Genomic DNA, 15,280 nt, shown 5'->3' with positions numbered 1-15,280 from the left:
CAACCCGGGTGTCAAAATGGGTAGTTGATGACAACACAGGCTAAAACAAAAACAGATATGCTGTCACGGAATGGGAATTTCAAAGTACTGGTACTGGCTTTAGCGTTGTTGTCAGAGAAGATCATATTTCAAATTAGCATGTGACATATCGTGGTCATTTCTTTGGTTTATTACAGTAAATATATTACATTATAAACATTATATTACCTTTTAACGTGATTTTGTTGTGTGTAATATGACTGTGGATTACTTACTTCAAGATTGTTTCTTTAGTCATTGGTAGTTGGTTTTCATTTGCTGTTTAAACATATGCCCAGCTTTGAGTTTGGCAGCAGTATAAAAGAATAATTTGTACATGTACATTTTAAGATCAATTTCAGTGAATTGTTTGATAAATGTAGGCCACTGCTGTAAGTGTATTTCATGCCAAAGTGCTGTACGCATTAACGAGAAATCGAGCCTGTGGTGTGTTTGTGGAGCCAACACCCCATCAGCAGTGTGGTGGGGCTGTGGTGCGGTGAAGTCAGCAGGGATGCATCCTGAAGCAGTTTGGGAAACCACTTTGCTACCACCGACACGCACTGACAGGCTTGGAATTAGAGGGCAACATAATATAGCACTGTTAATGTTCTTTAGAAGAATAATTAAAGATGGCTTTGACCTGCAATGCAGTGCATCACAACATTTCTCCAAAGGTTTTTGTGGAAAGGGACAGTGTTCTTGTCATGCTGTGTTCTCAATCTGGAGGACATAATAACATAAATGCATGAGGCTGGCATGAATATACAAAGAACATTGATTCCTCCTGCCTGTCTACCCATCTTCCACTGTCATTGCTTTGTACTAATGATGAGCTGTTGAACAATATTTTGTAATGGACACTGCTTGTTCAGTATTTAGGAGACAATGGCCACTAAGTGAACACTCATTACAGAAAGAAAATGAGGTGTGTGAGAGGTGTAGAGATTAGGAGAGGGGATGCAATGACAGGTTTTACACTTGTCTCTCTGCTGACTGGTTAGTAATGAGTGGGATGACAACAGAGAATATTAAGTCTCACCACCTGCTACTTTGGCAGTGCATGTGGAGAAGAGAGGAGAGAGCAGGGCATCAGTATCGGGCAGGGCTTGGTTTTAGGATGCAGGTGCAGTGCATCCATTAATCCAGAATTAAAAGTTTAGTCTTTGCTTCACACACATACGTACCAAAACAATCTTATTTCAGCCAGTTATTCTTGCAAGCAGTGTGCAGAGATCTGTTGTGTGTTCGTCCAATATCCACCCCTCTTTTAGTTCGGTTTTTCTCTCCACCAATTCCTGAGGGAAATATATGGAAGCAAATAAGAGACATAAGTATTTGAACAGCCACTGAATACTTAATATTGAAATATTTCACTTTGAAAACCATATCATATATATAATTTGTTTGTTCTTTCTTGTTCACCTCTTTGAAATAAAAAAAAAATGTAATGTAATTCAAGAGCTGAATTTGTAGTGCACAGATGTATCAAAATAGCTGCCTGTGCACCAGAAAATGCCGCAAAGTTTCCAGACTGAACCAAAACAGTAAAGTTGGGGGCTGTTAAACCAAAGCAATAAACTGTAAGACAGTAAAATGTTGACCTTAGAGAGCCTGCAGAGTTTGATAATTGTCTTTCCTCATTACACAGTCGTTTTAATGACTTTTAATGTTAAAACAAAGGATAAGTGCAGCTCTAATGCTGTTGATACTGTCTTATTTACTGCATTTGGCTGTGGAAAATCAATCTTTTGTATATGCAGACACGCTCCCATCAACACAGAGTTCTGCTTGATTGCATTCATCTGCTTCACACATCCATATGTATGTGACATTAATCAGAACAATGAACAGTGTGTGTCTGTCTGTTTGGAAAAACAGAACTGCGAGGTAAAATATGAGACAGGGGTAAGGAAACAAAAAGCTGTCTGTTGTCCCTCATCAATCAGGAGAGTTCGGCCTCTCTGATTGTCATAAATGAGAGGATCTTGGGGGATTTGATTTGAGATCTGGACACTTTCTGCTTTGTAAAACCTGATCCTAAAAACACAAAATAATTTCTAATTTACAGCTTATACAGGCTTTACTGTGCAAATGTGGTTTCCTAATGTATCTTCCACCCTGTACCCAATCAGTGTCTTTACAGCACAGTTAGTCACCTGTAGAGCTTTTATTATCTACCTGTCAGCGCTAGCTTTCCTGGATGGCAGACTGGCTGTTGAGTTGTCTGTCAACAGTTATTGGATCTGCTGTGTGACGGGAGCACGGGGGTGACTGTGTGTTTGTATTTAAAACAGTTGTTAAGGAACAGACTCAGTGTTTCACTTCTCACACCAAATGATGGGTATGTGTTTTTTCCATTATGAAGGCGATATTTGATCGATAGAAAGAAAGGGAGAGGAAGTGAGGCATCGAGGAAAAGTCCACATTAGCGATTAATCTCTGCTGTTATCAGGAGAAAGGGAAAATGGAACAGGCCCCTCTGCTGCTTCTGTCATTCAAGCTTTTGTCCTGATAGGCTTGTTTTCACTGGCAACAAACTGTGGGAGGGCTACGGAACTGGCAGAGGTGAGCATTAGGACAAGAGCGCAGTAACAAAAGAAGAGCCAAATTACGTTTTCCTGTACAGTGATGATAAAGCTAAAAAGATAACAAATAACAGGGAGAGAGGGAAGGGTAACAATGGAATAGTCCTTGATTGAGAAACTTGATGAGAGTAGATGTTGTCCTCTGATAAATAGACAGTAGAGTGTTAAAGGAAACATGGATGCAGTGACTGGCTTCCTCCGCTGGCTCAGTGCCAGAGGGGAGACAACTAGAGCTCTGTAACACTCACAGCTCAAGAGAATACGATTAACTCTTTATGTGTATGCACTGTGGCTTTACTGAAGTGTTTACATTAGGGAAATGAGCCTCTTTGGCTATCACCGGCATCTTCTTTGAAGTCTTTGAGTGAGCGTAAAAACACACACACACACACACACACACACACACACACACACACACACACACACACACACACACACACACACACACACACACACACACACACACACACACAGGCATTACTGGCGCTCACTGTCATTGGCAGCAGTCACAGCGGGCTGATTTTATTGGCACTATGGGCTTCTTGGTAACAGCCTTGGCATTTGGTCCTGGCTAGTTTCTGGATTGTGATTGGAGTTTCAGGTAAGTATTACTGTATAATTAGGGGCATTGGCATTTTGTAATTTGCACCTCTAATATACCATCATATATTTTACTGGTGTGAACACACACTTGCAGTCATTGCACATTAGGAGTCCCTGAGCAGTGTGTGCAGTTCCCAAGGAAACTGGACCCTCCTAACGTTTGCCAGCTGAAGGAAGAAAAAAAAAACAGGAAAGTAGACTACTACTCCATTTCTGTTAGCATTCATAGTGTGTCCATATTGAAAATATTGTGATACTAATGAAATGGTTCCTTCATATCAGAAATCACAACTTTGTATTGAAATATTATGACTTTATTCTCAAAATATCACTACGTTCACGCATTTGATGCCAACATTCAATGCTCAATCAATTTTAATACTTACTGTAATTTCAGTCCAAAACACGAGCAGCACATTAAGCATCACATTCATTCATCACATTTGGCTGACCTCTTTATTTCCAACTCATATTTTTCCTATGCTTGCAACACAAACGTGACACCATCTTAACTCCATGGACGTAACACGGTACTCCCATTGCAGTTGCGCCAGTCTGGTTCTGATCCACAGTATGTTTTGTGATGTAAACTAGATATGTGAATGATGGAGCCCCACTGACACTTTATGGCAGTTGTAGGATTCTCTGCTAACTGTTAGCACATGCCTAAGGATAGGACACAGTACTACATTTTTTTCCCCACAAAAATTTAAAATGTTTCTTAATCAAATACACCTGTCTTATTTAAATCCAGTCATACCCATTCTTGTTTTATAGTGCTGAAGTCCAGATCTGTAATGGCTGTCGTATTACATGCCTGGCTGGTGAAATTTCAGAGGCACAGGTTCTTTTTGGTTTGTCTGATGCTTTCCCCTTTCAACCTCATTCTGATATACGTCTGTTTGTCTACTTGCTTAATGAGTTTTAAAAGAAAGTCTTTTATAATTTCAAAGGCAAATGTCAGGAAGGTTGAGAGGACTGTGTTCAGTATTCTGAGATCCCTCATGTTGCGGATTACTTCACTCTCAAGTCATGCATCAATGACTTTTGCAGCTATAGGTTTGATATGGCAATTTGTGTGTGTGTGTGTGTGTGTGTTTGTTTGTTTTTAAGTCTGGTCCTAATTAGCACTATTGAGTTTAATAATTATTGTAATAAGTGAATTCCCTCAGAGATTGTGGATAATGAGTTTCTGACTTTGTGTGTGTGTGTGTGTGACTGTGTCTGACTGACAGAACTAGTTTAGACCCTTGACAGAAGACTGGGGTAATGAGTGTAGATACCATGTTCGTACCTATACATCCATCTGTATATGAAGAACGCAAGTACAAAAAAGTGTGTGTGTGTGTGTGTGTGTGTTGCTTCTTTCAGGGCCTCTTGTTTAGTCTCCAGGGTATTTAGACAATTTTGCTCTTAGTGTGCAAAGATGAGATGAGATAGACGCCTTAATTTGCCGCATCAGGGATCCACAATCTGCTTCTTTCTGTTTCCCTCTACGCCTCTGTCTCATACAGACATTTAATCGCAGTGTTATGGGCTATTTTTAGCTGTTAATGTTCTTTAGCGAGTGTGTGGTCTGAGTCTGGATGTGTGTGTGTGTGTGTGTGTGTGTGTGTGTGTGTGTGTGTGTGTGTGTGTGTGTGTGTTTGTGTGTGTGTGAGATGTTTGCTGTTTCGATCAATGTTATGGATCCCGTCTTTTGTTGGCGCAGCTGGCTCAAATGTTAATCCAGCTGAGCCATGGTGTGATGGTGTGTGTGTGTTTGATTGATTATTTATAGCTGTTCCATTTCTTCTCCCTGTGGATCACTGACAGGCTGTCATTGTTGTTTTTGTGTCTCTTTGTTGTGTGTGCGTGTGTGTGTGTGTATTTGTCTATTCTTGTTTGATGCAGAGCTTGTCAAGGTTTTTCTGAATTCAGCCATACTTGTCTTGGGAATGTTTTACTTCTCTGTGATATTGGAGAAGACACTCGTTAAATGTTGACACACATATTTGGTTTTATTCTCTGAGGACCATGAATGTCTGTAGAAAAATTATTTCAATTCCTCCAATAATTGTTTGATTTCAGTCTGGACCAAGCCAATGGACCAGTCAACCAACAGACATTGCCATCCGTAGAGCAATGCTGCTAGAATGGCTAAAAACTAATATACTACAGCATGGTCTCAGTTAAACTCAAGCTTGCAAAAAATACCTTGTAGTTCTCTATCTGGAATTCTTGAAAAACAAAAATGTAAAACCGAACTGCTGTGTTGGCCTACGTTAAAATTCTTAATGGGCAAGAACCAAAGTGTCTGTACTGTGTCAGAGATTCGACAACAGAGACAGAGCCGTGGCTGCCCGGTAAGTCAGTCATTAGCGACGTAGAGACAGAAATGTAGGAAACATGCCAAATCAAAATCCAGTAGTAGTATTCCTGGGATGTCCTTTTTTTTTTTTACTATATGTGATGATGAAAAGTTAATTATCTTAATGGGAAAGGACTGACGATTGCAAAATGTGCAAGTAAATACTGTACTGTACTGTCATAATACTTAAGTTCTCTTCTCTATATTTAAACAATTGCCAACCAGCGTTGTAGTCAACATCATACTGTATATACTTTCTTTCTTTCTTTCATACTTTCTTGTTATTTCTTATCTGTCAAGTGTTACACATGACACTTCTGACCTACTGTATACATATTGCACACAATAAACTGACGGAATTGATTGTAAATGGAGAGAAAAGTACAGAAGAATGACCACCCACCCTTTTACGATACAGCTGCAACATACGCACGCACGCACGCACGCACGCACGCGCGCGCGCGCGCACGCACACACACACACACACACACACACACACACACACACACACACACACACACAGTTTCTTCTGTTAAGTCCATTGTGCAGAGCGAATGCACCTCATCCTGCCATATCCACCATTATGTTAATAATTGGCTTAAACAGCACTTATGTGGGATCTGTGGTTTTAGATACTTTAACCTCCGTGTCAAGGTCTCCTCCAGTAATAAAAGGGGCTCATCTGTCTGCAAGCTGCGTTCTATGTCACACTGTCTATTATAAGGTGGTCTGAGTTAGTGTGCTGCCGCTGAATTGGACTATTCTAATGTCTTTAATTCCTTCCTGGAAGACCCTCTTCAATGACGCCTCAAGGCCTGAAAGAGGGCCAAAAAATGCTGTTGTCAGCTCTGTGTGTGTTTTTCTGTAGCACCATAACGACGTGTGGTGAAAGGATTATTGTGAGTGATAGCAGTGGGTGTGGTTCTTAATGCATGGTTGAGAGGAACCATGTGTGAACCTGAGATAGTACGGTAGGTTGTTTTTAAACTGTGTGTACAGTACTTGTTTCTAGAGTTACTGTGGGTGTCTTTGTGATGTGCCCACTGTCCCTACGGCAGCTGTATGTGGTTGGGGATTTTCTTGCTTTTTAATGACTCTATATAGTGTGTGTGTGTCTGTGTGTGTCTGTCTGTCGGTCTTTGTTGCTGCATCCCATAGGGAGTCTTTGGTCCGGTCTCAGTGTGTGAGTGGGAGTTGATTTGCATCCCCTGAAGATTGAATGGGGGGGGGTTTAACATGTGTAGAGGTGGACTGAGTGCTCTGATAGTGCTGGCTCACAATTTTTTTCCGCAGTTTAAAGTTATTACCTCCCCACTGTGTCCATATTGACCCTCTGAAAGCCTGAGATTAACAACGGTGCCGTGTGACCGAGCTTCTGTTTTATGAACATTGCGATATGTGAGAACAACATTGTACCCTCAGTTTTCCTCGTCAATGTGTTCTTATTATGTCAGGTGAAGGCAATTAACTGCAATGAACTCGCTGTCAGGATGGGAAGCCCAGCAGGACTATGAGTCCTGAGCAGCAGGATTAACAGCTGATGATGACTGAAATCAGCCAAGTCTGCTACATCATCTTCAATGGCCTTACTTTCACTAGTTTCTCTCAGAACTGTCCTTTTTTATGCCTCATTATTTATTTCCTACACATTTTCTGATGTTCTAAATCAACCGCACAAATAAAAGTGCTGTTGTTTATGTATGAGCTTTGTATTCAGGGCTGTTTAGTTCCCCTCTATAAAGTTATGTGAATGTATTGTTTGTCTTTTGTGTATCACACACCACTTCCTTTACTTTCCTCTTCCAGTTAATCAAATTGATTGTTCATTTGAATGCCCCTTTCGGGTAAAGCTGTGTTTGAGGTGTTTGTTTGAATGGGTAAACACGTTATATGTGACGTTATTTTGTGACTCTGCACCTGACCAAGGTTTGCCACATGTCTGACGCTGCTCGAATTTGATATGAAAGGGTGAACATGGGTTTTTGTAATGCATTTTTTGGATTATTATAGGGTTCCTATAAAATTAGTATGTAAAATATGTTTTACAGTCTGTTTACAGGTGTTGCGGAGTACTACTGCACATGTGAACAAACTTGTTATATACTGTATATAGCCTCTTGCGGCTCCAGAAGGAGATGCACAAAGTTGGATACATTTCCTCAAGTAATTTCACTTGAATCAGTGTCGCTCAGGCCTGAAGACTACAAGTATGAGAAGTGACCTCTGTAGTCTGCTCCTCATCTGTGCCTGAGGCTATCAACGTGAGGCTATTTTAGCGACTACTAGCAAAACACACCCAAATCTGTACAGTGAATCGTTGAATTGTGGGTGTGGGATGCAGGCGCAAGATTTTGACAATGTATGGAATTTAAAAATTCAAAAAAATGATGCAAAATTTATTTTAATCCTTTTTTTTTACTGTCCATCGGGAGTCTGACATTGTTATATTAAACATCTACTATATTAAAGTATATGGTGTTTCTAAGGTCATATTTCTCATGGCTCTCTTGGCTTAGATGTGGATTTTTTCATTATCCCACTTGAAATGTTTCCACTTGAAATAATCATAAGGTCAAAGCAGAGTGTCTAGCCGGCGTGTGGATGAGATTGTCGTACTTGATATGCACAGTATAATGCACGCATAAAACCATAAAAAAATGTCATCAGTGACACCCATTTTACAATTTTGATTTATGATGATATCATCTTTTTATCCATTCACTGACTCTCTTTCCTTTTCTTCTCTTTTCTCAGGATTCGCCCTCAGATGGCCAAGGAGAAGATAGAGGGCTGCCATGTGTGCACGCTTGTCACACCTGGAGAACCACAAGTCCTCCTGGGTAAAGACAAGGCCTTCACCTATGACTTTGTGTTTGACATCGACTCAGAGCAGCAGTACATCTACCAGACCTGTGTGTACAAGCTCATCGAGGGCTGCTTCGAGGGCTACAACGCCACAGTGTTCGCTTATGGTCAGGTATGTCACCCATGCTTAAATTTTGATATTAAGAATTTTGAATAGAATAGAGTTCCATAGCTTTAGAGCAGCATGGTGGCCCAGTGGTTAGCACTGTGGTCTCACAGCAAGAAGGTTCTAGGTTTGAATCCAGGTCATTCTGGGCCTTTCTGTGTAGAGTTTGTTCTCCCCATGTTTGCGTGGGTTTCCTCCGAGTGCTCTGGTTTCCCCCACCATAAAAAAACATGTACTAGGTTCTCCAATCAGTGCCCTTGATCAAGGCACTGGCTCAGATCTGGAGTTGGTCCCCGGGCGCTGTAAATGGCTGCCCACTGCTCCCTTGAGGGATGGGTTAAATGCAGAGAATAAATTTTGCTAGCCTCGTGAGACCGTCCTGATCTCGCGAGCTCCAGTTTTCCACTCGCAGATCAGTCTGGCATCTTGAGACAGAGAAAATTTGGAGCCGTTTGCCAAACGACCGACCAATTGTTGATTTTGAGGTAGGTTTAGGTGTGACGCAACGAGAAGCGACTGTTCAGTCTAAACAACATGGTGATGAGCGTAGCTATCGCGCAAGTTTGATCAGAATTAGAAAGTATTCCTTCATTGAAAGAAGAGCAAAAAACGGCACTAGAGGCTTTTCTCGGAGGAAAAGATGTTTTTGCTCTTTTCCCGACTGGTTTCGGCACGAGTTTGATATATCGTTGATCTGATTGGTTGATTTGGCCCGTCTATCACCAACATAGGTGGTGATAGACAGATGGTTTATCCAATCAGCTAACCAGTATTTTCGCCCCTTCCCAAAAGTTCTCCAACGGAAAGTTCCCAGATGGATATGCCAAGCAAATCCATCTGGCGGAGTCAGGTTAGAATTTCGCTACATGTATGTGTATTTGACAATAAAGTACCTTTTAATATGAACTTTCAATAAGTAAGAAGTAAATAAGATAACAAACAAACCAAGCAACAATGAATACCCAACCAATTCTGCTCCCAAATCTAGTGGATCAGAACCACATCTTAAACACACAGTCAAAATAGTCCCAATAGACATTTAATCCAGAGTTCCATGGCTTTCTTGGAAAAAACAACTATATATGTTTTCTTGATTTCTGATGAAATTATCAGTTTATATTACGTTTGGAACTGCAAAATCAATACAGCTAATTGAAACACTTTGTAGAGGGTGGTGACACAGGGTTTATAAATCATACACTGTCTGTCACAATCATACAATTTACTAATGTTCCCAACTCTAATATTGAATATTATATAATATATAATGTATAATATATTGTGTTGTTATATTTACTATTTTACATTTTATTGTGAACCTTTATTCTGAAATTTCTCTACAGGGAAGTTCAGCAATCCTTTAGGGGCTGGCTATATATGTGTCTAGTCCTTATTGGAAAACTTATAATGACATTGCAATTTTGCTGTGTATGTATAGGCTCTGTTACCCAAAACAACTATTAAAGGGGTTGATTGAATAAAAACACACACACCTCAACACACAGTTTATTCAAGTTTAATTACCTGCCAATACGTCCATGTAAAAACTGGTTACTGTACATAGATGTAGGACGTGTGATGTTTGGAGCACTCAGGAAATGGGATTTCATTGTGGTTGATGAAATGTGTTTCAGACGGGTTCGGGGAAGACCTACACCATGGGGACAGGCTTCGATGTGAGCCTGGGCCAGCAGGAGCAGGGCATCATCACGCGGGCTGTTCACCAGCTGTTTGAGGGAATCCAGAACAGGAGGGTGCGCGCCCAGGAGGCCGGCAGCCAGCCACCCGAATTTAAAGTCAGCGCCCAGTTCCTAGAGGTAGGCGACACACACGTGTAGATGTGGATGGATGGCCACATGAACGACCACACTTGATCTCACATTTTAACAGTGCAGTATTGATGTTCTTGCTTGCAAATGTGCTTGTGTGACGTGCTGGGATGGATATTAGTCCATATTAACTCTGACCAGATGGGACAAAATAGGGAGGCGAGAGGATCAACCCCCTCTACTACAAACAGGAAGTGACAACCCAATGACAGATGGGCAGGAATGTCTGCTTGTGCTTTGTTGGTCCTGATTAATGTTGTCCATTACCTCTGACATTATTCCTCATCACTGAGGGGTAGATGATAGATAAGAGCGAGGGATGGGAGGGAGGCAGGGATGCTTGTGTAGGAGCAATGAGATAATTTGACAAGAAATCATTTCCTCCAGAGCTTTCTGGCAGGCAAATGTTTGGGTTGTCTCTGTGGGACGATTGTATGTGTGTATGTATTGTGAATGTGCATGATCTGATTACTTTAATCAGCTTTCTGTAATAATAATGTAAATACAAAATCACTTAGAATTTTTGTAGCTTTCTCTTATTTCTTTCTTTTCTTTCTGTCAGTCTTGCTCTCTGTTTTTTTGTTGTACGTTCTCAGGTCACACGGTTATGTCTGTTGATGGTAAACAGATGGGTGTGTGTGTGTTTGGCAGTAGCTGGGAACAGCTGACCTGCGTGGCCCTTGCCCTCTTTGGTTTCTGAGAGGTTATTCTTTTGACCTGTGTGTAAATAAGAATCAGCTGTGAGAAACGGGGAGAACATGAGGAGCATATGGAAATCTGCTCATTAAATCATTATGTTTAATGGTTATGTTCTGATGTAGGGTATGTATAATTTGTATAATGATGCATACGTGTTTGTGGCTTCTGTTGTATTACAGTTGTACAATGAAGAGGTCCTCGATTTGTTTGACGGAACCAGAGATCCAGAGAGTCGGAACAGGAAGTCCAACATTAAGATCCATGAAGACGCCAGTGGCAGCATCTACACCACTGGAGTCACCTCCAGACTGGTGCAGTCAGAGGAGGAGGTGGGTGCATGTTTCTGTGTGCTGGTGTTGGTTTCACATGTGTTTTTACACTGTATGAATATATTTGAAGCAGTTATTCTTCTGCTAATGTTTCTTGGTCTAAGGATCATAAAAATGTATAAAACTATTTAAAAAATGGTCATTATTTTTCATTCAATTTAACCGGCTCCTGCTTTGCTATGGCTCGGGCTGTATCATATTTTACACTTATCCTAACACAGCACTTTTTTCAGTGCTTTCTTTTGCTTTGTTTGTTTACAAAAGCACATTTAATAATGCGTTCATTAAGTTTCAGTATAGCAATTTTAAATGCCTTCAGATTTTCTTAATAAAATGAGATCATCAGTCTTAAATTTCACGCAGAAGCTCAAAAAAAAAACAAAAAAACTAGAGCTTTTGTTTCAGCTAAAGTTTACGATTAAGTGCTTGGCATCAACAGTAACGAGTGCAAATCTCAGATCATACATGCTTTGATAAGTTTCCTGTTGCCATAGAGTGGTGCATTGCAAAGGGTTAACTGTGAAGACTTTAATGAATGCTGACTGGTTGAGCGACCATGGTGTTCGATGGTGTTTTTTGCCCCCAACGGCTCCGTCCAGGCAGCGCTGCGACTGCTGCTTCCAAGGCACCTAACCCTAACCTTAATCCTAACCCTAACCCTAACCATAACCATTGCCTAATTGACTTCAAGGCAGCGCTGCGATTGTTGACTTCAAGGCACATAACCCTAACCCTAACCATAACTAGTGCCTAATCCTAGTGCCTTCCAGGCAGCGCTGCCTGGAAGGAGCCGTTGGGGGCAAAAAACACCGATAAATGGTTGAGGCAGAGCATGGTAGCTGTCAGAGATCCCCAGTACCCTGAAAATTCTGGCATGAACCATCTGGTGGTCAGTAGTCAGAAACAAAAAAATAGGTCGAGGATGATAAGGGAGACTTTGCGCTAACATGCTGTCTTCTAAGTCAGACTGGCTAAACCCATGAGGCTATTTTGTGTGAGCTATACCAGACTGTTTCAGGGTAGCTTTCTTGAGAAGTTGCCAGATAAAAGGAGTGAGTGGAAGAAGGAGGATGTGATGGGTTCAAGAGGGCAGGAGGAATGTCCGTTAGAGATGTGACGAGCCAGTGACAAAGAGGTTAACAGAGGTGTCAGGTGGTGACTTAGGGGGAGGGCTACAGTAAATGCTGTCTGCAGATTGTTAAATGAAAGCAGAAAGAGAAGAGAAGAAAGGCTGAATTCAGGATGGGTCAAGGAGAAAGGCTGAATTCAGGAGAGGTCATCCGTGCATTAAATTCCCAAAAATTCAGACAGCTGAGAGACAAGTAGAGACAGATGGGCACTCCTGTGGATGGGAAGAGAGAAAATGTCAAAGCAGGGGGAGGGAGGAGATAGAAGTGTGGAGGTGATGGAGTGTGGAAAGAGAAAAGGAGTTTGGACAAAAATAAGAGAACATTTTTGCGGTTGGCAGCATTTTGAGTGTGTAGGGATGTAGAAAAGATGGATTAAGGAAAGGTTAAAATCAACAAAATGAGTGGTTTCCCACCTTCATGAAATATGCTGACGCAGGTGTTGAATTCTTCTCAGAAATCAGCAAGTGATCATAGGCGGTGATCCAACAAAATAGCGTGGTGTCAACAATTACCATTTGTTTTTGTTGACTGAGTCTACTTTTTTTATCATAGTTTTCTCTTCTACAGTTCAAACTAAAAAGTCCTAACCATATTGTGTGTTTGCTGCAGCTGCTGCAGTGCCTGAAGCTCGGTGCTCTGTCCCGCACCACAGCCAGCACCCAGATGAACGCCACAAGCTCCCGCTCGCATGCCATCTTCACCATCTACCTCTGTCAGATGAGAGTGTGCCCGCAGGCTCAAATGGTGAGATTTGGGGTTTGGAGTGGAGGGCTGGAGAAAAGAACTGAGAAAAAAAAAGACAATTAATGTAGTATTACAGTCATCGTAGCATTAAAGGTGATGAAATAATAATTTTTGAGTAAGACGCTCAAGTTCATGAACTCATTTTCAATTGTTTTTTTGTCCACCCCTGCTAGCAGAACGGAGGAGGAAGAGGAGGAGAAGGAGGAGGAGGAGGAGGAGGAGAGAACGGGGAGTTGAACGGCGTGGACTCCAGCCCTATCGCTCAGCCGGAGTTCGAGACGCTTATGGCTAAGTTCCACTTTGTGGACCTGGCTGGCTCTGAGAGGCTGAAACGCACAGGAGCTACAGGAGAGAGAGCCCGCGAGGGAATCTCTATTAACTGTGGACTGGTGAGACAGAAATATAAAATTAGTGTGTGTTTGTGGGTGGTATGATAAAAAACAAAGAACATGACAAAACATACATCAGCTCTTCCCCTGTCTGTCTGTACTCAGATACAGTTTGCTTATCTCTCTTCTGCTTTCTTAAATGTCAGCATGTTAATAATATAACTAGTTTGTGATCTGTGTGTGTGTGTGTGTGTGTGTGTGTGTGTGTGTGTGTGTGTGTGTGTGTGTGTGTGTGTGATGTAGCTGGCGCTGGGAAATGTGATCAGTGCTTTAGGAGACCAGTCTAAGAAGGGAGGACATGTCCCTTACAGAGACTCCAAACTTACTCGTCTACTACAGGACTCACTGGGAGGCAACAGGTATATTCACTCCCACACACACAGTTGATTCGATTCGATTGAGTCGATTACATTTCTGAAGTTTTTCTAAACAAAATGCCACCGATTTGATGGTTCCAGCTTCTAAGTGAGGACTTTAAGCTTTTCTATGCCATATGTAAATAAAAAATAAATAAATAAATAAAATAGTTGTTAGTTGCAGCCCTAGTGCTCTGGTTTGGTTATTGACAGAGGTCACAGAGTTTTCCTTAAGCCCTCAGTGGGACACACAAGACATGCTGTAGAGCCGTTAATGTTGTGCCTGCTTATCAAAAGGGCTTCTATTATGTTAAGACATTCTTAACATTGTTATACTGTATGCACAGTCGTCTAAAAACCTTCACATTTCCTTCCTCTCCAGTCACACATTGATGATCGCCTGCATCAGTCCGTCAGACCGGGACTTCATGGAAACACTAAACACACTGAAGTACGCCAACCGTGCCCGAAACATCAAGAACAAGGTGGTGGTGAACCAAGACAAGACCAGCCAGCAGATCAGCGCCCTGCGTGCCGAGATAGCTCGGCTTCAGATGGAACTGATGGAGTACAAGGCGGTGAGAGATGGAGGGATGGGTGGCGATAAGGAAAAAAGGAAACATTGTGGGGGAGAGAAATGGAGAAAAAAAAGATTTGAAAAAATAAAGACGAGGAGGTGCTCAGAGAAAAAAGATAAAAGGGGCTGGGGAGTGGGGGCACATTGAAGATGTTTAATGTGGCAGGTTAAAAAATAAAAAAGACAACACATGGCTGTCAGTGTAACTGATGCAATGAGGTGGTAAGAGAGGGCTGACATAATGGATGAAATTGAGAATAGTAACTGAGCAGAAGAAGAAAAAAAGACAACACGAATGGGTCTAAGTGAGGTTGGTATTGAAGGGTGAGTAAGAAAAGCAGACGCTGCAGCAGCTAATTCTTATATCAAATCAAAGATCTTTACTGGAACACACGCATACATTTATACTTTTACTATAGTGCATGCAGAGTATGAGGAAGATTAATCAGCGCAAACATCAGCATTTTCCAAAGTAATGCAGAGATATATTGATCCCGTAGCTGAATGTACAGAGAAGCCCCTTACAGTGTATGTGTTCTTCGTATCATGGTTTACATAATGCGGACCATTTTGCAGTAAGAAGACAGAGTGAATAATGATACAAGAAAATGTGACAAGAAATAGGCAGAAGATTTAAAGAAAGTCTACAAGTTCGCTCCTCCGAGGCCACAAGAAGCAAGCAATCATTTAGCAGGGC

At 41.5% G+C, this 15,280-nt stretch overlaps 1 protein-coding gene across 8 annotated transcripts in view; it reads left to right on the top strand.

The window, feature by feature from the left end:
- The window catches only part of kif21b (kinesin family member 21B), a 78,825-nt gene that overhangs the window by 19,966 nt on the left and 43,579 nt on the right, over positions 1–15,280 (top strand). For 7 of the 8 annotated variants that reach the window (XM_036002001.1, XM_036002003.1, XM_036002002.1 and 4 more), the window contains exons 2-8: positions 8,314–8,536; positions 10,165–10,347; positions 11,238–11,387; positions 13,127–13,261; positions 13,435–13,650; positions 13,894–14,009; positions 14,389–14,584. In XM_036002001.1, coding sequence (XP_035857894.1) covers positions 8,314–8,536; positions 10,165–10,347; positions 11,238–11,387; positions 13,127–13,261; positions 13,435–13,650; positions 13,894–14,009; positions 14,389–14,584 — 1,219 coding nt within the window. The remainder of the gene's footprint in view (positions 1–8,313; positions 8,537–10,164; positions 10,348–11,237; positions 11,388–13,126; positions 13,262–13,434; positions 13,651–13,893; positions 14,010–14,388; positions 14,585–15,280) is intronic. The other variant, XM_036002000.1, reaches the window with a different exon arrangement.

This window comes from Sander lucioperca, chromosome 6 (genome assembly GCF_008315115.2).
Source record: "Sander lucioperca isolate FBNREF2018 chromosome 6, SLUC_FBN_1.2, whole genome shotgun sequence".
NCBI lineage: Eukaryota > Metazoa > Chordata > Actinopteri > Perciformes > Percidae > Sander > Sander lucioperca.
Note: the sequence above shows the minus strand (reverse complement) of the source record. Positions and strands in the feature narration are given on the sequence as shown.